General features: G+C 34.5%; 1 protein-coding gene across 1 annotated transcript; it reads right to left on the bottom strand.

The window, feature by feature from the left end:
* Positions 1–541: 541 nt before the first annotated feature.
* On the bottom strand, positions 542–6,591 carry LOC141692425 (uncharacterized). The gene is made up of 13 exons (XM_074497257.1): positions 6,416–6,591; positions 6,258–6,325; positions 6,036–6,137; positions 5,797–5,937; positions 5,550–5,702; positions 5,395–5,475; positions 4,294–5,321; positions 3,767–3,899; positions 3,568–3,673; positions 2,847–3,331; positions 1,462–2,174; positions 1,219–1,360; positions 542–1,140 (listed from the first exon to the last, which is right to left on the bottom strand). The coding sequence occupies exons 1-13, from the start codon at positions 6,589–6,591 to the stop codon at positions 542–544; spliced, it is 3,927 nt and encodes a 1,308-aa protein (XP_074353358.1).
* Between the last annotated feature and the right edge of the window lie 18,110 nt (positions 6,592–24,701).

Here is a 24,701-nt window from a genome sequence, read left to right on the forward strand (position 1 = left end):
AGGTACAACAATACTCTGTCCATTTAGGTAGGATGTCTGTTGGCCTGTATGCATAATTAATAGTAATTATTTTTATTCCAGGATTGGTTAATCACATTTCATCAGGAGGAAGTCAATTACCTGTGATTTTGCATGATACGACTGAGGCAAATGTCGAGGAAGGTACCTTTGAATTGATGCCTTAATGACTTGTTATAGTTTCATACGTATGTGTATATTTTGTGCGGGTGATCGTTGGGATGTATGCAATATTATAACTAATTATTTGTATTCTAGGATTGGTTAGTGAGATATCATCGGGAGGAAGTCAAATACCTGGGATTTTGCATGATGCGGCTCAGGCAAATGTGGACGAAGGTACATTTCAATTGATGGGTTAATGACTTGTTATAGTTATATAAGTAATTATAAAATTTCATGCCGCTTCAGGAGTAAAATTATATAAGCGGCATGAAATATCACCCAAAAGGAAAGGGTATTTTCTTCTTCACCAAAATATACTTGTTATAGTTATATAAGTAATTGTAAAATTTCAAACAAACTAAGCTTCTGGAAGGCCGTAAAAAACTTCTTTGTAAACAACATTTTGGGTGATATTTGTAGCTGCACCAGACTCATCATCAACAAATATAGTGAGGCCAGTGGGTGAGGTTACTCGACTAATAGCAATATAGTACTGTCCATGACTAAACACTGACTTAGGTAAGTATAGCCCAACTGTCTTCAGGGAGTGACCTTGAGATTTATTGATTGTCATGGCATAGCAAATCTGTAAAGGCATTTGTTTCCGTACCAATTTGAATGGCATCTTTGTATCTGAGGGAGAAAGCTCCATACGTGGAATGAAATGCTTCGAACCAACAAACGTACCACAGATTACTTCAAACTCCACACAAAATCTCAGGCATTTGGTCACAATCATCCTTGTACCATTACACAAACCTAGGGTTTGGTTCAACTTACGCATTAGCATAACAACAGCCCCAACCTTCAGTTTCAGATCATGAGGTGGCATCCCAGCTACATTTAAGGAGTTCAAATACTCTATTGGGAAGGCTTCATTCAGATCCTCATCTGTCCCACCAAATTCCTCTACAGCATCAACACTAAAATAAGACACATATTCTCCGGGGAGCTTATCTACAATAAGCGAATTGAGGTGGCCCACAGTCTGATTGGTAGGGGTCAAAATAGCTCTCTCGCTCAAGTACTATGTACTGTGCCCTTTGTGAGCAAAATTAGGATACGTGCTACGAATCATGTTATCAACTGTGTTTTCAGTTTGTACGTCACAGAACTGAGACGGAATCAAAATTTGATTTTCAGTGACTGGGAAATTGCAGACTCGAGGTGGACTGACCTGGCCATTACCAATGTCAAGTACCCATTTTCAAACTTTTTATGCTCTTCACTATCACTCTCACCTTATTTCAAGCGCATGTTTTCTGTCAGCAAGAATACTTGGCAAATGGACCACAACCGTGACCTAGTGATACAGGCAGCTACAATATCATCACGATCTCCATACGTAATTACTGGGAGGATTTGACGGAAATCACCACCCAGAACTACGGTAATACCGCCAAACGGCATGGCATAACGTTCTGGATCAACAGCTTTCATGATATCCTTCAATGAACGGTCTAGGCATTCAAATGCGTACCTGTGCTGCATAGGCGCCTCGTCCCATATTATTAGTTGTGTCTGCTTTATGAGTTGCGCAACATCTGAATCATGGGCAATATTACATATTGAACATTCATCAAGAACTATTGGAATTTTAAATCTGGAGTGCGCAGTCCGACCACCGGGCATTAATATGGCAGCAATCCCTGAAGAAGCAACTGGAAGCACAATTTTACCTTGTGAACGTAACTTAAATATAAGAGTTCTCCATAAGAATGTCTTTCCACAACCCCCACTACCATAAACGAAGAAAATCCCTCCAACGTTAGTGTCAATAGATTGTATTACTGCATCATATATTTTCCTCTGCTCCTCTGTACAGTCCTGTAGTAGCTTGGCAGTTTCATACTCCATCTTCCTGGTGTCATAGCTTGTCTTTTCAATTATCAAATTGTTTGTTCCATTGTTCAAATAGCTGCGAGGAGGTTGAGGCAACTGATCAAATTTCTTCAAGGATTTACCAACTGACCGGAGCAACTCATCTATTTCTACAATAATTGATATCTAAAACTATTTAACAACATTCACCCAATCATAGAAAAAATGACGAACAATTAATGGACTGCATTTCCAGCCCACAAAAATTTTAAAATTTGTCCTACACTATAATGTAAAAAGGTGTCATACCTCATAAAGCATAGAACTGCAGTTGCATGTCATTAAGAGTGAATAAGGTATTTGGACAACTTTGACGTCGTCTGAGTAAAATGTCATCAACCATGCTCTTCCAATGTGTACTCCATAAAGTCTTCAAATCAGTGACTTTACAATTGACAATAATATGGACAAAAAGCTGTCAAACATGGGGAGGTAATCCACCTGCAGAAGCTTGAGTCAACACTTCATGCCATTCTTTATCATCGTCAAGTAAACCATACTCTTTACAGGCATCGCGAAATGTACTATAACATACTTCATTAACGGTACGTAAAGACTCAAAGGAGGTGGCACCACGTACCTTTGTAAGCAATAAACGAAGAAACCAAGGCTCACCCGTACTGTGATGCACATAACATAATCTACCTATTTGAAACCCACGCTTCCTCATGGTCCATTTCCTCTCACCATCATTCCACACATAAAATCGTGGGGTTTCATCATAAGTGTACTTCTGTGCATTAACATCAACAGAGTTTAAATAAAAAAGGCTTCCAGTTTACTGAACTTGTTCTTCTCCCTGGCAGCAACTTTCCCTAGCGCTTCATTGGCACGAAAGGTGCAGTTTTTGTCACCTGGTAAGTGAAATTGAAGTTTCTCAACAGATATACTTCTATGATGGATAGGGAAGCCAAAAATCCTATAGGCTGATTCAGCACCGAATAAATATCTCCCATCAAAATATGCATTTATCTCATCTATTCCCCCCTCATCAGTGTCATTCGCTTGCCTTTTTCTCTTTCTCTGGACATGAACCGTAGCACGATCATGGCCTTTCAAACAGTATTTAAATAAATACTTAAGACTGCGTGCATGACAACATATTTCCACATTCATATGGCATTGATACTTGACTAAAAGATCCCGGTTGTATGGTACTACCCACTGGTTGTCCAGCTCAACCTTCCTTATTTCAACAGTAATGTTTGTCCTGCGTCGCATATACATCGGGAAGCCACTGTCATCAAAAGTAGTTCGAGTACAGTACCTGAAACCATTCAATTATTACAAAGTTTAGGTATTAGGGTAACTTATTGGATTCTGAAATGACACAAAAAAGGGTATGCCTAAATCTTACTTTTTCGGAAAATGACGTATGCAACGTAAATCTTTCATGCACAGAGACTTTATATTTTACAAACCACATGGACCGTGGATCATAAATTCCTTCACGGCTGCATAACCAACCGGATCTAATAAAGGATCTGGGATTTCTGCGGATACAAAATTATCCACATTCTGCTTGAGGTTTTCTTTGAATCAGCATCTAGCCATATTAACATATGTACATGTGGAAGGCCTCTTTTCTGAAACTCGACGACATACATAACTGCAAAACGGGAAAATTTAGATTATATTGGCAATATGCAAAGAAAAATCTAATTAGAAATTAAACTAAGAAAGTCCTGGTAAACAATCTTACCTCCAATACAAACACCAAAGTATTTTTTGTCCTTAATATCTACCATTAACTGATCAAGTTTTAGCCTAAACACCCTTGATATGATGTCAGGACGGTTTGGAGCAATGCAACCAGGCACATACTCCATCATCTTCTGAATTTCATCCCAAAGAGAATTACAAGTCATAGTCAGGAATATGTCAGGATGTCCGATGTAACATCATACGTCCAGCACATCTTGAAAATTTTGTTGCATGTATCGCTTCGAACCAACGTAGCCAGCTGGCAGAACTATACCTTTATCGGTATTTAAACTGTCCATGTCACCTCTGCTAACAGATCTACAAATATTGCTGTATAATTCATTCCATAAAGTAGTTTGGTGAGTACGGATCCACCATAGTCATGTCTGTTCAATGGTAGAAAAAGCATCTACCATATACTGTTGAAATAGTCTTCCACCTAGCCGAGGAGTCAAACCTACAATACAACTTTCATTATTTATTTCTGGGGAACATAAACAAACATATATTAATTTCTAAATATACCTTACCATCAGACTCTCTAATTTGGAAAGTATATGAGTAGTAATTCTTCAGAGACAAAAAGCCACGTGGTTTGCAAGAACTATCAGTAGTCTTTTGAAATTTAATCTTTGGGTGAAATCCATCTTCTCCACGTGGAAAGAGTAAAGGGTACTGTAAAACCATCAACTTCGGATGAACATAAGAAACACGGACTAAACCTTTACCTTTTTCGTTAACAACTATATCATGGTCGCTACAGGTTTCTTCAGTGTCACCAACCATAATGCCAGCAACTTCATCGGTGCTAGAAATATGACATTCTCTTCCACTCTCAGATCTGATAAATTTGAGTGTAATCTGCAGCTCAACTATTTCATCGCTTTCATACAAATCACGCTGCTGCCTAAACTCACCAACCAATTGATTAGTTTTATCTAACATTGTTATAAGACCTCGTACAACCTCTTTATCAACACTTTCTCGGTCATGAACACTAACCCACCGAAGACGATTATCAACTTCGTTAATGGTGTCATAAATGTAAAGTTGACAAAATTTGGGGGTTTCATTGTCTTTCGGTATTAAAGATCCAAAAACATGGTGGTTCTGACCATTCAATCTGTATACATAAGGCGCCCTTCCATTGTTAATTGAATGATCTATATTACCACCGATAGAAGTAAAGGCAAAAATTGCATTGTAGAGCCGTATCAATCTATGAAAAGTAGGACCTCTTTTCTTGTCGTTGTATAAATCCAGCAAATACTTAGGGGTAGGAGGGATTGGAGGCAATCTCACAGTACCTTTCATGCAACAAAGAGAAAATATAGGACAACCTTTAGTCACATTTTTATTTACCCTTTCTTCCTTCCACATCCGAGCATGACATTTGGAACATATGGCAGTAGGACCACCCAAAGAAGCATACTCCTCAGGAACGACATGTCGCAGTGCATGTCTGCTCTGCATCAAATTACAATCCGAATTCATCCCATCAACAATGACTTCATCATCACCATCAAGCGACCAACTAAGACAATCTGCATCATCTGCATTTTTTTATTTTAGTTTGACAAAATTAAATGTGGATACTTTTTAGGAGTACATCTTTGTTTCTCTTACCACTTGATTCACAATCACTTGCTTCATAATCTGATCCTTCAGAATCATCAGACAAAAACGAAGGAGCAACTACATTCGGACCTGCAAGAAAATATTAAATGGTAAATCATAATTACGTAAGACATAACAATGACGCAATATCACATTCATTTCACCTTCATTAAAGTCATTACTTTCTTCCTCATCATCACTAACAATCTCATATGCGAATAATTCTCTACCAAATCCAAGATAATTTTCCTTCCCTTTCCGGTTCAAAGGTTCACGTCCATTTAACGAAACATCATTAATGTTTGATCGCGTTTCCTCTGTTTCATAATTAAAACAACTATTATTTAGTTATTCCTGTTACCATAAGGATAGACAGACAAAAGCTTAACAATGATAGAATCTAATATTTACCTCTCAACATATTTCTAGAAAATGAGGCGCTACTTGAATTTGTTACATCTGATAATGGAGTTCTGTCCTGACTACCTTCAAGAGGACTCATGTAGTTTACTCTGCTATTTGATCGGGGAGTAACAATAGGACTACTACATTCTACCAACCAAATATTAAACGCATTATTGCTTCATAAACATAAAATAGCAGTTGCTTTGCAAGAAAAACACAGAGTAAATTAAGAAAACAAACAGTACTTGCAGCTGTTTCATTCAAGTGGCCTGACCTAGGCAAGTCACCAAGTTTCCTCCTCTTTCCCACCAATCTAACAATATTTGGCGTGGATTCCGTCAACATACCTGCATTACAGACAAAACAATGGGTAGTCAGAACATAAGCCTAAGTATGTTTGCGGTTTAAATTTTGTAAGAATTAGAATCTGTACTTGTAGGTGTTTTGTTTTGGCTCCCAGTACTAACTATTGCTGGGGTGAACAGAGGTGATCGATTCGTCTTGGTTGATGGAGTATGAACGTTGGCCATTAATCCTGTTAACACGGGTGTTGAACAAACACAAACAGAAGTCTTACTTATATTCACACATACGAAGAAAAGGTATTCAATAACAACTAACATACCTGTGGTTGTACTCCTTACCTGTGGAAGAAGATAAAGCACAACGATCAGTAACAACAGAGTCGACAACCACATTCTCTTTGTTACGATTCAATTGTTTCGTTCTTCTGTACTTCCGACCATAATCTGCATTCAAATCTTCCAGGTTAAAGAACTTGTCACCTTCTTCACCACCCATGCCTTGCACAATGAATCAACCCGTAGTCAAATTAACAACAGGAATTTGTATACACAATATTCAAGTGGGTGAAGAAACTATTCAAAAGAGGGGGAGAAATCACTAATTAACCTAAAGAAACTAATTAGAATTTGAATTTCAAATTCAAAAGTGTATAGGACACATTCTTACCTTCCAAGAGAAGTTTAAGAAGCTTTCAACATAAGCTTTCTTCTCATCCAATATAATCTTTATTCTCATCCAATATGTAATTTTAAAAAACTAATCAGTGGCAACTTTAGTAATTTTTTACAACTTGGTGGGTACAATGCTAAAAAGGGGTTGAAGTTACTATTCAAAAGGGGCAGTAGGAACTATTATATACATAGACCTAGATTTATTTGCTGAAAATAAATTTATTTTATATAAAGTCTTCAAAAAAATAAGAATTTAGTATATATACAGACAAATATTATTAATTTTAGATATCTAATTATAGGTTGTTAATATTCAATGATAAATGGTAACATATATAAAATTATTAATACTATTAAGTTAGGTGTAATTAATATATGTTATTAAATACGACAATTATTTATATTTATTAATAAGGAGTAATAATGACTTAAGTGTAATTAATACATGGTATTAAATTTGACAATTATTTATATTTATTATTGAGGGGTAAATTAGTAATTTGGAATAAATTATCTCACCCAACCCCCTATTTGCTCTATTATATATATAATAGATGTTCGTATACATGATATTTACATCTGTACGATTGAATTTAAATTTAAAATTAAAATATTGTGAACTTGATGTGCACTGATAGATTTTTTTTTCTATTATGACCTTTAAATTATCTTTTCCCTCAAAAAATTTTAGCTTCCTTATATTTAAAATATTATATTTTTTATTTTTATCTACATATTCCCGTGATATTATTTAAGTTACAACTATTCATATTTACCGTTACAATTTAATTATTTTTTTGTGATTTTTTAATCAAAAAACCAATGTAAGTAGCTAATTAATATTTTTATATAATTTCAATATGATGATTTTATTTATTTATTTTAAATAATTGACATTAATTTAACGAGATTACAAGCAATAAACTAGATTGGGAAATTAAAATTATATAAATTTTTTATTTTCTTTCTCAAGAACTATATTTTAAAAATCATTCAAGTTTGTGACTAGATTAATGATGTGTAAAATAAAAAGAACCGCAAACGCATAGTTTTTACTTATAGCAATTACAGGTCGATCCACATAGACTACAAATTTTTAATCCCAACAATTTAAATTAGGCGAACTAGAAATATAGATTAGAGATGAGATTTGTTTAACCTAATTAGCAAATAAAAAATAATATGGAAAACTTAGGAATCCGAATCCGTTAATCAATCACAATTAATATCAACTCGCTCTAAAATCAATTCCCTTTTCTTCACAAAAATAACGTATATCAATTAACAAGACATGCATATATTATGAAACTTGTTATAAAATAATAACTCATCAAAACTTCATGGAACAAACATAAATTATGAAAAATAAATCTGATAACAATAACATATCAAAATTACTTTGTTAACTGAATAATTAAACACGAAGAAAAATCACGAGAATCAAATAATATAAATGAGAAGATATCAAAGCAATTAAATTAACTTCATCTTCATCGTAGAGAACAAAATATAGCTACACATGATAAAAAAATGAGCAAAACAAATAACTAACAAAATTTTAAATCTATATCCGTATTCTAATACAAGAGGTGGAGACCCATATATATAGAAAAAATATAAGAGTTCGGGTCTTGAAATATCAAATCCTGCTAAGATATTTATTTTTATCCTTATTCTTCTCCAATAAGTATTCGAATTTCTTTAGTTTGAAATATCTCCTCATCCTTGCATTTTTCACCTTTTCCTGCTCAAATTCCGATTTTATTTATTTTAATACACAACAAAGTAAAATATTTTATTTATTAATAAAATTACAAAAACATAAATCAAATAGATATTAATAATATGAATTAATATGGACCTATCAATTAACACGTGGCTTAACAAGTTATAATTTTTTTAAACAAAATTAAAATGTAAGCTAAAAAATATATGAATTAATTATTTCAAATACATTAATATAAAAGAAAACTGAGTTTTTTTAAAACTAGAATATGATAATGACCCCGTGATAAAATTATATATATATATATATATATTATTCATTTTGACGCAAATAAAATTCTACTATTGATATGTGCTAAAAAACAAAAGTCATTATAGTTGTCTCAAATTAAAGTAAAATTATATGATTAAAATTAGTTAAAACAAAATTAAAATCAAAAGATAACTAATCATCATTTAAATCTTTTAAATAAATATCTTAAATTTTTGGATTATTTTAAATTAAATTTTTGTCAAAAATATTTGAAACCTTTTATATAAATCTCTAAATATAAGTAAAAAATTATAAATCAATACATAAACCAGGATGATAATCAAGATTAGATATGTAACTGATAAACCGAAAGATTTTGACATATAAATGAAATGGGAATGTGGCTGGAGATTTACAGGGAGAAATGGTCATTATCTTAAATTCCCCAAATAGTCTGTTAAAATTAGAAACAGGCTTTCAGCCCGGTTAAGCTAAATTTTGAACTCCTTAGACATGCACTATATTGCATATGCAAAATGTCAGCATAATGTACCGTCATCTTGTCGATCCAAGTTATTTCACCTTTGAGCATGATAAATCTTAACATGTACTAGATTATAATAGATGAAATATTAAAAGTTTGATAGTGGATCGATGCGAAATTTTTAATTAATTATCCTTTATAATTAATATAATATGAAACTAATTAATAATGAATTTGAGCAATACTTTTCCTAATAATTTAACTAATCTATAATATGACTACTCCCATCTCTTGAACAAAAACATCCAAAAGACCGTCCACTCCAATAACAAAGATGACGAATAATCTCAAGACCACTGCAAATAGTCAAATCATCAGAAAATAATTATAATTCCAAACACACCCTAATTGATAATCTTATATAATACTCTCGGTATGTTTAACAAATTCAATAAATAAATAATATTTGAATCGGGCAAAAAATTATGTTTTTAAAATACATGACCAAAACCTATTCCATTATAGGGATGATAACAGATCGATAATGATTCGGGTTTGACAAAAAATAATATTGTACCAAATTCTTTTAATCAAAACAAAACCCGAACCGAATCAAATGGTTTCCAAAATTCGGGAATCAAACCCGAACCGCCGATTTTCGGTTCAATTCGGGTTTGAACTGAAACATGAAAACTATATAAAAATACTAAAACAAAAAATCTAAAAAAGAAGTGTTAGATATAAAATGTACACAATAGGGGTGAATATGTTTTCTTGATTTTACTTAAAAACTTTGTTCGAATATTTTCAAGATAATCAAGTTGAGTGTTTGGCTACTTGAACTCAACATGCTAAGTAAATGTAGTGATAATCAAATAATTGTAAAGACAGAAACACAATTATCAAAACTCACTTGATTTATATTAAAATCAAATTAATTGTGCTCCCAATTTGTGTTATTAAATAATAAGAACTCAGTTACTTTTGTAATATCCCGGATTTTAAAATTTTATTTGTTATTATTATTTGAATATGTTTATGTGGTTTTTCGATTTAGAATGAATAAAATTATGGACATTTTATTCCTTTTTAATAAGTTCATGTCATTAAATGACTCAACATGCTTATTGTTAATTTGTGTTGAACTCTGTTCGTCTTCTGAAAATATTTACTTAAATGTATTATTTTCAAAATTTTATTAAAAATCAATTGTTTTATCGATATCGGTAAATTGAGTTTGCCTTGATATTTTGGGATCGAGTGAATATTTTACTCGCCTCAATATTTTACCGTGTTCACCCTGGTATAGGGTGAGTTGTGAAAATATTCAAAAATAGTAATTAACAACTATTTTTCTACGTGTTAAATGAATTATTACATATTTATTATTATTTAAAATGATGTTGACCATGATTTAACATGTGATAGAATTATCTGTGGTCCTGTAATGACCAGAGTATTTTTCGGATATTTGTTACGTGTTTAAAATGGAATTGTATGAAATTATTCGCAATTTGGGCGCGTGTCAAAGTACGTTTATTACGTGATACCTATTATGTCTCGTTATGCGTACATTTGCATATATATATATATATATATATATATTCGGGGTTTACTATTTGTTTTTGGGGTTTACTATTTGTTGTGCAAGACATGCTTGTACTTTAACAAGACTAAATAAAATTGACAACCCTAAGTAAGTTGTATGATAATCTAAGTTTGCATTTTGTATTGTATCACTTAAGTCTGTAAAAGTGTAATTAGATTAGAATGGAGTATTTTTCTGTAAACAGTCTCAAGCCTAAAATAAACTCTGGAAGAAGATCATGAAGATCATGCCATAGAGAAAGTGTGAAGAAGCTTGGAGTTGAATAAATCTGTTTTGGGAAAAATATTCTAAGTCAAGAAATCTACAAGTCACGGATTAAGTGTTATAAAGAAGTCATTCAAGAACTCCAGAATGACTTATCGAGAAGTCAAGAAAAGCTTATAGAGAAGTCTCAGAGATATCGACTAGCCAAATTGAAGACATGAAGATTAAAGATATCGACAAGTCATTTCTCCACTAAAGAACTCAGAGATATCAACAAAGTCAAAATATCAGTAGAGAACTCAGAAATATCGACAAGTCAAAATATCACTAGAGATCTCAAAGATATCGAAAAGTCATTTCTTCACTAGAGAACTCAGATATATCGATAAGCCAAAATGAAGACATGAAGATTGGAGACCCCGACAAGCCAAATTCTCTTATAGAGAACTCAGAGACTTCGATAAGTCAAAATAGCTATAGAGTAATTAGAAATCTCGATAAGTCATTATACTTATCAAGATGTCGAGTTCTCTATATAATTAATTGGAGATCTCGATGTAAAGCTCAAATACAGAATGCAGATCAGTTTAATATCCAAGATTATCAATCAACAAACAAATCAGTCACTGATTTGAAAAGTCTACAAAAGAAGGTTGAAGAGTACAAGATCAAAGGCCAAGATTAACTGACAAAGTAAAGTCACAGACATGCACGATTTGCAAAGATACACTAAGCCAGAAATAGAAAGATTTAATTATCCAAAAATAGGGTTTAGTACATGCTATTGCATGCTGTGTAAAAACCAGTGTTTACTATTCTATAAAATAAACACCAGATGCTTTGTTTTAGGTGTAACAAATAGATCTGAAATATCTTGTAACTCTCAAGAGAGAAGCTGAGTTCTTAATATACGAAGAACCCATAAATTTGTAGCAAAACAATAGCTTGATTTTAACATAAAATTAAGTGAGTTTTGAAAGATAAGTGTGTTCATGTGCATGTTTTAATTATTCTGTTTAAGCATATTATCTCTACAATACAGATTACTTTGTTCACCATTCTTAAAAGTTCAAAAAGCCATTAAAATTGTTTAAAACACATTCACCCCCTGTGTTGTATTGATTACCCAATAAGTGGTATTGGAGCAAAATCTGAAAGCAAACAGATTAAAGATCTTGGAAGAATGAATACACAGAAACTGAGCAGTATCAAAATCCCTACCTTTGACAGATCTAACTATATATTATGGAAAAAGAAAATGATGTTGTTCATAAGGATGGCTAATCCATTATACATTCAGATCCTCAAGAATGGGCCTTTCAGCCCCATGATAAGAGTTGAGGAATCTACAGATGGAGACATGGTCATTCTAGCACATTCTTCCCAAAGATCCTTCAGAATACACTGAGCCTGAGAAAGAAAAAGTCTCTCTAGATAGTGGCCTGCAGCTGATAGAGTCATTTGACAATATAATGTATAATAACATTGTAACTGTGACACAACCAAACAGATCTGGTAGAAAATAGAGATATTATGTGATGGAACAGAGGAAGTTAGGTCAAATCAAAGGAGGATTCTGGTTTCTCTGTATGAAGGGTTTATGGCTAAACCAAAAAAAGGAATTATTGAAGTCTTTGAAAGGTTCAACAAACTGATAAATGACTTGCAGCTACATGACAAATATTATGAAGCTGAGGAGGTTAACCTGAAGTTTTTGCTAGCTCTTCCTGACCACTTTGAATAAAAGATATCAGCCGTAAGAGAAGGAAGAGATTTAAGCAGAATGACTTTGAAACTTGAAAACCTATGAACTTGAGATGCTGCAAAGAAAGTCATTGAAAGCACATCATGAACATGTTGTTGATGGTTCAAGTGCTTTGATTGTGAATGACAGAGAAGAAAGTGAAGATGAGAAAGATGATCAAGTTCTAGTTGTTCAAACTATGAAACAAAAGAACAAAGGACCTCAGAAGCAAGTTGTATTGGAGCTAGAGGAAGATGAATATTACACCTTGGATGAGCTTGATGAGATGGACCAATCTATGGCTTACTTGGCAATGAAATTCCCCAACATAAGAGTCAAGAATCCAAGGTTCTTTAAGAGCAAGGGACAATCTTCCAACGATAACAATTGGAAACCAAAGAATCAGTATAATTCAGTTAGCGAAGGTGGCTACAAAACAGGATATGTGGACATATCAAAGATAAGGTGCATCAACTGTGATGAGTTGGGTCACTTTGCTACTGAATGCAGAAAGCCTAAAAAGGTGAAGAAAGACAAGGCATATCTTAAAATGGAAGCAAAGTATGAAGCTCTCTTGAAGAAGCAATCTGGAAAAGCTTATATTGCAGAAGGAAAAAGTTGGGATGATACTGATGTTGATGATGAGGATGAAGAAGTTGGAAACTATGCACTAATGGCTTTTGAGCATGGAGAAGCATCCACTTCAAAATTAAAGGTACCAACTCTAACCACTATTGATTTAATTACTAGTCAATATAAGGAGACTGTGGAAAAGATGAGTGTGGAGATATTTCATATACACACAAGCTTGGTAGAAGTTACTGAGAAAGTTAGCAGGTTAACAAATGCTAATGAGAATCTTAGAGTGAGAAGAAAAAGATGGATCTACTGCTTGTGGAGCTTAAGTCAGTCAATCAAGAGAAAGAATATTTGAAAAACAAGCTGAAGTGTGCCAATGAGATTGAAGTTGTGTTAAGAGAAAAGATTGAAAATAATGAGGTGAAACTGAAATCATTCAGGAATGCATCTGAGTTGGTTGGTCAATACCATGAGAAGAACAAACAATGTGCTAACATAGAAATTGGTCTTGATTATGATGCTTTGAACAACAATAAGAAAGATGTTGGTGGTAAAGGAAAAGCAACAGAAAATGAAGATGTCCCAGCCATGCTGAGAAAAGTTGGTGCACCAATGTTCAAAGCATGTGAAATAGATTTCAGTGAAGAGGAGTTGATCATAAAGCAAGAAATTGCTGACGAGGACAGTGAGAAGAAAAATATAAAATTAACTCCAATTTCCAAAACTGAAAATAAGCTCATGGTCAACCAAGATTCCAAGACACCTGTTAAGGAAATAAAAGTTGAAGATGCAAGAAAGAAAAAGAAGAATAGAAATGGGAAGATTGGGATAAACAAGAGCAATAATTTTTCCTATGTTGCAGATGCTCCAAGAAAACAATGCCAAAAATGTGGCTCTGTGAATCATCTAACTCACCTTTGTAAAAAGGTTGTTAGTAAGCCAGGAGTGGTAGCATGCAAATATAATGAGGCAAAAACTGAAGATTCCTACTCATTCTGTGACAAGTTTGACTACATACCTTATAACATGAAAGTAATGACAAGTTGCCACAAACTGAGAGTTGATTTTAAGGAAATCAATATTGAGTCCTCAGTTAAAAAGGAAAATGCACATCACTCAATAAATTCTATTCTTTCTGAATCATCAAACTCTACCTTTATCAAATCTGTTAACAAGAAAATAGTACCCAACACTGCTTGGGTTGCTAAACACACCTAAAACTCATTGTGTGCAGGGCAAAGGAAAGAAAGTCATATGGATCATAGAAAGTGGATGCTCAAGACATATGACAGGTGATATGCCCCTGCTATCACAGTTTGAGGTGAAGGCTGGCCCATTAGTGACTTTTGGAGACAACATCAAAGGTTTCACAATGGGATATGGCAAATTGATTTATGGAAATATTGTCATTGAAGATGTAGCACTGGTAGTTGGTCTTGAAGTGAATCTCCTTAGTGTTAGTCAATTTGCAGACAAAGGATTCAAAGTCTTATTTGACAAAGGAAAATGCATTTTTATCAACAAAAAGACTGGTGAAGTTGCTCTAAAAAGAGCAAGGAAAGGAAACTTATTTGTTGCAGACTTGGACTCATCAAATAAGGATAGAATTTGTTGATTTTACACCAAGGCATCTATAGAGCAAAGCAAGCTATGGCATAAGAAATTGTCAAACTTTAATTTCAAGGCAATTAATACTCTAGTAAAAAAGGAGTTAGTGAGAGATATGCCTGATCTGAAATTTGCTCAAGATGAAGTCTGTGATACTTGTCAAAAAGGAAAAATGAAGAGAATAAGTCACAAGAGTAAAACTCTGAATTCTATAAGTGCACCTCTGCAACTTATTCACATAGATTTATTTGGACCAGTCAATGTCCAGTCAATTTTGAGAAAAAGATATGCACTTGTGATGGTGGATGACTACTCAAGATATACATAGGTAGAATTTATGCACTCTAAAGATGAGACTCTGCACATCATAATTGAGCATGTCAAGAAGATTGAGAAGTGGGCTGAAGATCAGAATTGTGTAAAAAGATTGAGGAGTGACAATGGAACAGAATTCAGGAATGCAACCTAAACTGAATTCTGCAAAGACAAAGGCATTGTTCAAGAATTCTAAACTGCTAGAACACCTCAACAAAATGGGGTAGTTGAGAGAAAGAATAGAACACTAGTAGAGGCTGCTAGAACAATATTATAATATGCAAAGTTGCCAACTAGTTTTTGGAAAGAAGCTGTGAACACTGCACGCTATACTCAAAACAGACATCTCATTAACAAAAATCTTGGCAAATCACCCTACTCAATCTTGTCTAAAAGGAAGCCTACTGTGAAGCATCTTCATGTGTTTGGAAGCAAGTGCTATGTGTTGAAGGACAACTCTGAATATGTGGCAAAATTTGACTCTAAAGTTTTTGAGGCAATTTTTTTGGGATATTCATTGGAGAGAACTGCATACAAAGTCTATATGACTACGCAAAAGAAAATTATGGAAAGCACAAATATTACTTTTGATGATGACAAGTTCCCAGGCTTGGAATGTTTTGATGAAAATGAAGTTGAAGCCCTAAAGTTTAAAAATCTCAACATTGATAGTGATTTTGATGATAAAGCTGAAGTCAACACAAATCACAGAACAAATGAAGAGTCAACTAAACAAGTGAATCATGAGAATGGAAGCTCATCTCATGCACCTGAATTTGATAGCACAAACTCAGGGGGAGAAAGAGAGGAAGGTCCTGCAAGTCATGCCAATGGTGAAGAAAACACAGAAAACTCAAGTCAACAAACTCACACCAGAAAGTGGGATAAAAGTCACACTAGAGAAGCAATAATTGGTGATCCAAATGCTGGAGTGAGGACTAGAAGTGCAACTATAAATGAATGTCTCAATGCATGTTTTCTTTCATAAATTGAGCCAAAGAAAACTGAAGAAGCTCTATTTGATCTTGAATGGATATCTGCTATGAAAGAAGAGCTAAATCAGTTTGAAAGAAATAAAGTATGGGAGTTGGTTCGTGCACCAAAGAAAAGAACTATAATTGGAACAAAGTGGGTGTACAGGAACAAGATGGATGAAAATGGAATTGTCACCAGGAACAAGACAAGGTTGGTTGCAAAAGGCTACTCACAGGAGGAAGGAATTGACTATGATGAAACTTTTGCTCCAGTTGCAAGACTTGAAGCAATAAGGATTATTCTTGCATTTTCTGCTCATTCAAATTTCAACGTATATTAAATGGATGTCAAAAGTGCCTTCTTAAATGGTGAGTTGGAAAAAAAAGTTTATGTGCAACAACCACCTGGCTTTGAAGATCCAGAATTTCCAAACTTTGTATACAAGTTGCTCAAGGCTCTTTATGGACTAAAATAAGCACCTAGAGCCTGGTATGACACACTGTTAGATTTTCTACTAAAACCTGGATTCACTAGAGGAACAATAGACAAGACACTCTTCTATAAGCTGCATGGTGGTGATATGATCCTAGTTCAGATTTATGTGGATGATATCATTTTTGGTTCTACAAATGAAAAACTTTGTCAAAGATTCTCTAAGATTTTGCAGAGTGGATATGAAATGAACATGATTGGGGAATTAAGTTACTTTCTTGGACTTCAAGTCAGTCAAAGAAGTGATGGAATTTTCATCAACCAAACTAAGTATGTCAAAAATTTATTGAAAAAGTTTGGTATGGTTGATTGCTCACCTGCATCTATACCTATGTCTACAGCTACAAAGTTGGATGAAGATAAAAAGGGCAATAATGTAAATATCTCAAGCTATAGAGGAATGAATGGATCTTTGTTGTACTTAACTGCAAGTAGACCAGACATCATGTTTGCAACATGTCTGTGTGCAAGATTTCAAGCCAATCCAAAAGAATCACATTTGATGGTTGTGAAGAGAATTTTCAGATATTTGATGGGTACTCCAAACTTGGGATTATGGTATCCTAAGGGAACTGGTTTTGAAGCTGTTGGTTATACAGATGCAGATTTTGCTGGATGCAGGTTTGACAGGAAGAGTACAAGTGGAAGCTGTTAGTTTCTTGGACAAAGACTTGTATCCTGGCATAGCAAGAAACAACAATCTGTGTCAACTTCCACACCTGAGGCTGAATACATAGCTGCTGGAAGTTGCTGTGCTCAAGTGCTTTGGATTAGAAATCAGCTAATGGACTATGGCCTAGTGTTACACAAAATTCCAATTATGTGTGACAATACTAGTGCTATATCTATTGTGGCTAATCTAGTTAATCAATCTAGAACAAAACACATTGATGTAAGGTACCATTTTATTAGAAAACATGCTATAAATGGTACCATTGAGCTCATTTTTGTTCCAACTGAAAAATAATTAGCTGACATTTTTATTAAACCTTTGGATGAAGCAACTTTCACTAGACTTGTAGGTGAAATTGGAATGTTAATTCTTCATCTTAAGGCAAGAACTCAGCTAATGTGTTACAGCAGATTAATTTCTAGTAAATCAAAATTAATTTGATTTAATTGGAAATTAACTGGAATATGAATTATAAATTTCAGAATTCTCTGCATATTTATCTTTCAAAAATTAAAATTTAGCTTGGAATTTTTTAATTATAAGAAAACTGTCAAAATGATGATTTACATTTCCAATATGTAAAATAAATACAAGACAGAATCAAAATGATCAAAAGCATATATAGAACTGAGTTCTCGATAAGTCTAATTGACTTATCGACAAGTCATATTAAGACTTCTCGAGTGAGTTCTCGACAAGTCAATTTTCTGACCTCTCGAGGGACTTCTCGATAAGCTTTATTATGACTTATTGGTAAGTCATTGTAGAGTTCTCTATAAGTGTTAATTCACAGAGTTCTCTACAAGTACATTTAGACTTATAAATAACTCAAAACTGAAATAATTTAAAGTCAATAAATTATTTTGGTAAATTAATCTTGATAAATTTATTCTAAATTTATTTGGATTTATTCAAATAGAAATTAGAAATAATTTAGTCCATTTCAGAACAAACTGAGTATTTATTTAACATCTCGACAAGTTAATTTTAGTTCTCTAAAAGAATAAATTAAAATGACTTCTCGATATATAATTCTATTTTTAATATGACTTCTCGATAAGCATAATTCAAACGTCTATTTTTGGGTTCTCGATAAGTCATTTACTTTTACTATAAATACTCAGACATCTCGACATACACATACTTACGCCTTCGAGAACTCTAAGTGACCTAGCTTTTCAATTCCAAACCGATTTTTCTCTCGTTTCAAGCTCTTTCTCACTAATTTCTTTTACCCATTAATCTTCACATACACAACAATGGCATCAAACATTATTTTACCCTTCATCCCAAAGGAGACCAACTTCATTGCATTCTTAGATGTCAATTAATCGCCTGAAGCTTTCAAAAGCTTTGTCAAGTTCTTATCTGAAACGTACTTTATTAGAGCTCTTACAGCTAACCCAGTTCTCTATTTGGATGTATTGGGGGATTTCTGGAACACAGCTGTAGCTAGGACAGTTGTGCATGAAGACCAATCTTCAACTTTAGTGGTTAACTGTCAAATCAAAGGACAATAGGTTGAGATAACTGAGGCTAATATGAACCTGGCCTTGAACATTCCAACTGACAAGATAGTAGAGATTCCAACTCAGGAGGAGCTGTATGAATTCTTGGATTTTATCAACTACTATGAGAAAATCAACTTGGCTAGCTTGAACAAGAAAAAACTAAGGAGGGAGTGGTCCTTTCTATTTGATTCTGTGGTGAGGGCTTTCACATGTAGAAAATCAGGATTTGACAATATTTCTAGTGTTGTTGAGAAGCTGGTCTATTCAATGGCTCACAACAAATAGATTAATGTGGAATACTACATTCTGGTGGAATTGAGCACCAGGCTCACCATGCCATTAACTTCAAGAGGTAAAGAAATTTTTCCTTCCTAGATTCATTATGTCTGCTTTGAATAATAAAGTAAATAACATACACATGCTTGAAGGTGTAGATAGGTCATTAATAGGAAACTGTAAACAAGTGTCCAAAATCTTATTTGGATAACTTATTACTAAGAATAAGGTACAAGTGAGTCTTAGGTTAACACCTTTCATGATTGAAAGATTTAAGACATATACTTACCCTATGCCTGACATGAGGACCAATGAAGTTCAACCTAGTGCAACAATGGTTCATGAGCATGTGGAAGCACAAACACAGGCACACCCGCAAAAACCTTCCCATGTTGAGCCTACTTCTTCAAAATAAATAGCTGCTAGGAAACCAACCACTTCATCCTCTCAAAAGGGTGAAGTGAGTAAAAAGAAGAGAAATGAGGTAACCCTTACTATATTGAATGAGAGTGGTGAGGAACAAACATAACCTGAGTCACCTTTGGTCAAAAGAACAAAGAAGCAAAAGAAAACTGAGTTGACCACTCAAGGAACCTCTGCATCCTCTCAAAAGGATGTAGTTGTAAACAAGAGACTTAAACAGAATCTAGAGGCACCCTCAAAAGGATGTCTCTATTGAAAAGAGTATTAACCCAAATGCACCCTGTAAAGAGTCTGCACAACCATCACTTGAACAAATACAAGTGTATGGAAGGAGAAACAAGGATGGCACACACAAGGAGAGCACATCCCTTGAAGTTCCCTCATCCATTCAGGAGGAGCTGCCAAAACTCACTTCTGATCAACAAACTCTTATTTCTAATATTTCTTCTTCCTACACAGCACCTGTATCTGATTCTCAGGTGCAACTTCACTCAAGTGACTTGGTTCAAAAAACCTTGCTGACCACCCAGACACGTAATCTAGATGGTGAGAGGCTACTAGCTGGGATATACCTTAATGACACCATCACAAACATGGGGAATTCATCAGTTTTTACTGAAGATCTCATAGTGATCACAAATGCACCTTCATGTGCAAATCAGCCTTCACAGGCTGTAAGGTTTGAGGGTAGTACTGGGAGCTATCTAAGTCCTCTCCAATTCAATTGGAGGTTCCCGTCACAGGAACAACTCCCCTCAAAATCCTTGGCTGAAATTGCTCTAACAATTGAAGCTGGGAGTACAATTGCCAATGACCCTTCTATGGGAGAGGCAAGTATATCACATTTATGTGATAGTGCTTTGCAAGAAGCACAAGGGTTTGATGCTGGTGTACATGACAGTAACCCAGTCAAATCCCCTCCAATTCAATTGAAGGTTCCCACTACAAGTGGAGAACAACACACTTTCATAAACACAGGGTAATCTGTGAGTCAAACTGTGATTCTTGTCACAGATGGTTCTGACCCTACACACCAACCTTCAACATCTCAACCTCAACAATCACACCTCATTTCATAATGGCTGCAGAAAACTGACTCTCAACCTACAACTATAGATGATCTTCTTGTTGAGCAGATTTCTGGACTAGCCAACATCTGACAGCATCTACTTACTTCAGATATGAGAAACTAGGACTATCAAGCCATTCTGCTAACATACAATGAAGAAGTTGAAAAGCAGAAGGAGAAAATCATAAATGATGCAGAGCAAGATGGGAATGTAAATGCATGTCTGTCTAAGGATTTTGCTTTGGAGATGAATCAGGTCTTGGCTAGGTTTAGAGATGAATATGTCACCATTCTGGGAAGTAATGCCAAGGCATTGACTTCACAAGGTGTCTATGATGCAGTCACTGAAGTTTGCAAAGCTCAACTCAGAGCTTTTCACCTATTTGGTAAAGATCTAGAGATAAAGCTGACTGGTCATGAAGACAAGGTAAGGAAAATGCTGAAAGAGAAGATGGATGAGATCATACCTTTTCAAGTTAAGATCACCTCAATGTTTCAACAGTTTGATGACCAAATGGCAAGGCTTGATCTGACTTCTGTGGAAAAAGAAGTCAAAAATCTCAGACAATCTTTCATTGCCCTCCATGAAATGGTTTAACAGCAAATCACAAATGGTAATGACACAAAGATCAAGTTGGACCAGCTTCACCAAAGCAGATCTGAGCCTTCTGCACTGCTCATGGAGGGTACCAAACAAGCTATAAAAGGAACTTTTAGATCTTCAGTAGCTACAAGCTCTCAACCACCTACTTCCATATCTACCAATCTCCAAATTCAAGCTCTTCAAGGTCAAGTCTCAACTCTGCAATCCTCATATGACAACCTCACAGCTCAAGTGCATGCTCTCACTACACTAGTGCAGAGTCAACAGGAAGACATTCAAACATTGGTGGAATCCCATAAGCACTTACAAATGCAGAATTCTATTGCATTGGGATCCTAATGGGCAATCTCAATATTCCATTTCCTGCACATCCTGGGTCTGTGAGGCCAGAAATACCAACTCCTCTACTCATGCCTGTTTCCAAGACTAAGGGGGAGATTGAGGCTAGGATTCAACAATCCAGAGATGCTGGTAAATCTAAATCTAAGGAGCTTATCTCATCAATTGGCCAAAGTTCTTCACAAGCTCAATTATCAAAAGATGTGGGAAATGACAGACTCACAAAATTTGTAGAAGGACCAAATCAAGATCAAGAATTCAGTGAACTTCTTGCAGTCTTGAGGATGTCTCTTCAAAATAACTATTGTACCTACAAAAGAGCATTGGCCAAGAACATCAACTTCATGAGGGCAGTGTTTGTGAAGATTGACAATTACTTGGAGAAAAGAATTATTGTGAACATCAATGATGGGGGAATTGACAGATGTCTACAGGTGTCTTTCCAAATCTTAAAACTTTAAGAGCATCTGAGCTGGATGTAATGATTGAGAGAGTAAATCCAGTTATTCCAGAGGACATCCAACTACTTCATGAGCTCAAAAATGCACATATAGCAGCTTTTCCTGAAGCCTATCTATATCCAAATAAAGGGGTAGCCTACATCTGTCCAGGGACCAAGAAATGCAAACAGTTCATTATTCCAAGAAATTGTGTAAGATCAAATATGAGGCTGATCATGACTCTTTAGTCTGATCTCAAGCACAAGAAGGGCAAGAAGGATGAGGATGTTGAGATGATAAGAATTCTTGAAAGATATGTTATAAATCCTGACACCATGTTGCCAAATCAAAAGTTTAACAACTCAAAAGATGATAAGGATGATGATGAGCAGAAGCGTGATGAGAAAAAATCTTCTGGCTCAAATCCAAGTCAATCTTCAAAGGCAATTGGCAGCAATGACAAGAAGCAAGAAGAGAAAAAATGGCTGACAAGAAAAGAGGAGAAGAAAGGAGAAGCAATAAAAGACAAAATGGCTCAGAACCACAAAAACAAACCCTAAAAATCCAAATTAACCAAGCTCAACCTCCTAAGCCAACAAACTCAAACACTGAACCACCTCAAAACTCAAAGCCTAAATACTTGTACAAACAAAATGCTAACACCTTTCTGAAAATACCAATCACCTCAAATCAAACATTTCTCAAGAAAATATCACACCTACCTTCTATTAAGCCATCAACCAAAGTTTACTACAATTCTGTTGAAAGATACTACAATTCTGTTGGAAGAAAACCTAAGAAAATGCAAGTTACTGAGAGGGCCATCTGGAATTATTATAATTAAAGTGATTTTCTTCCTCTAAACTGGAGCATCTCAGATGAATACTACTTTCAACAACTAGCTGAGGAAATAGTCAGAGTTTGGGTTGTAACACTAAGGGAAGTAAGAATCTACTATTAGGATGAATCCTTCACATTTCTTGGCAGTAACTTAATGGACACCTTTTCACCCACAGAAATCAAGAGAATGATAAGCCTACTAAAGGATAAGGATACTGCAACCAGGGCATTGAGATCTGTTTTAGCTGAATGGTTGATACAAAAGGGAAGAAAGAAGAGCAAAAAACGGCTGAATATGAGGAGATGAAGATGAAGTATGATGAAGAAATAGAAATGTACATTCAAAGATCAGAAGATCTCAAAGCAAAAGGAATGAGCAGAGTTATCAAGGATGGGAAATTTCTAAATGTCCAAGCTGGCACATTCTCAAGATTTAGGATTGATTTACTGAGTAACTATTCAATACATGACAAACTCAAACTTGTGGAATCTTTAAGAGGAACACCAATCATTGAGGAACTGGAAATACTTGTAAATTTAAAGGACCTCAATAGAGAAGAAACATGAGATATTTGTCTGATGTATATATCTGTTAAACTCAAGAAATCACCTAATGTATAAAAGTTACATTTGTGTCAATTTATATGTAAAAGTCTAATTTTCCATTATAACTTGGGGTTAGTCTTGTTAACAGGCATGAATTTGTGATAAGCAATCATCTCACAAATTGGGGGAGATTGTTGTGCAAGACATGCCTGTACTTTAACAAGACTAAGTCAAATTGACAACCCTAAGTAAGTTGTATGATAATCTAAGTTTGCATTTTGTATTGTATCACTTAAGTCTGTAAAACTGTAATTATATTAGACCGAAGTATTTTTCTGTAAACAGTCTCAAGTCTAAGAATAAACTCTGGAAGAAGATCATTAAGATCATGCCTCAGAGATTGTATGGAGAAGCTTGCAGTTGAATAAATCTGTTTTGGGAAAAATATTATAAGTCAAGAAATCTACAAGTCACGGATGAAGTGTTATAGAGAAGTCATTCAAGAACTCCATAATGACTTATTGAGAAGTCAAGAAAAGCTATAGAGAAGTCACAGAGATATTGACAAGCCAATTTAAAGACATGAAGATTGAAGATATCGACAAGTCATTTCTCTACTAGAGAACTCAGAGATATCGACAAGTCAAAATATCACTAGAGAACTCAGAGATATCGACAAGTCAAAATATCACTAGAGATCTCTGAGATTTCGATAAGTCATTTCTTCACTAGAGAACTTAGAGATATCGATAAGCCAAAATGAAGACATGAAGATTGGAGACCTTGACAAGCCAAATTCTCTTATAAAGAACTCGGAGACTTCGATAAGTCAAAACATTTATGGAGTAATTAGAGATCTCGATAAGTCATTATACTTATCGAGATGTCGAGTTCTCTATATAACTAACTGGAGATCTCGATGTAAAGCTCAAGTACAGAATGCAGATCAGTTTAATATCCAAGATTATCAATCAACAAACAAATCAATCACTGATTTGAAAAGTCTACAAAAGCAGCTTGAAGAGTACAAGATCAAAGGCCAAGATTAACTGACAAAGTAAAGTCACAGACATGCACGATTTGCAAAGATACACTGAGCCAGGAATAGAAAGATTTAGTTATCCAAAAGTAGGGTTTAGTACATGTTATTGCATGCTGTATAAAAACCAGTATTTACTGTTTTATAAAGTAAACACTAGATGCTTTGTTTTAGGTATAACAAATA

This window comes from Apium graveolens, chromosome 2, assembly GCF_009905375.1.
Source record: "Apium graveolens cultivar Ventura chromosome 2, ASM990537v1, whole genome shotgun sequence".
Lineage (NCBI taxonomy): Eukaryota > Viridiplantae > Streptophyta > Magnoliopsida > Apiales > Apiaceae > Apium > Apium graveolens.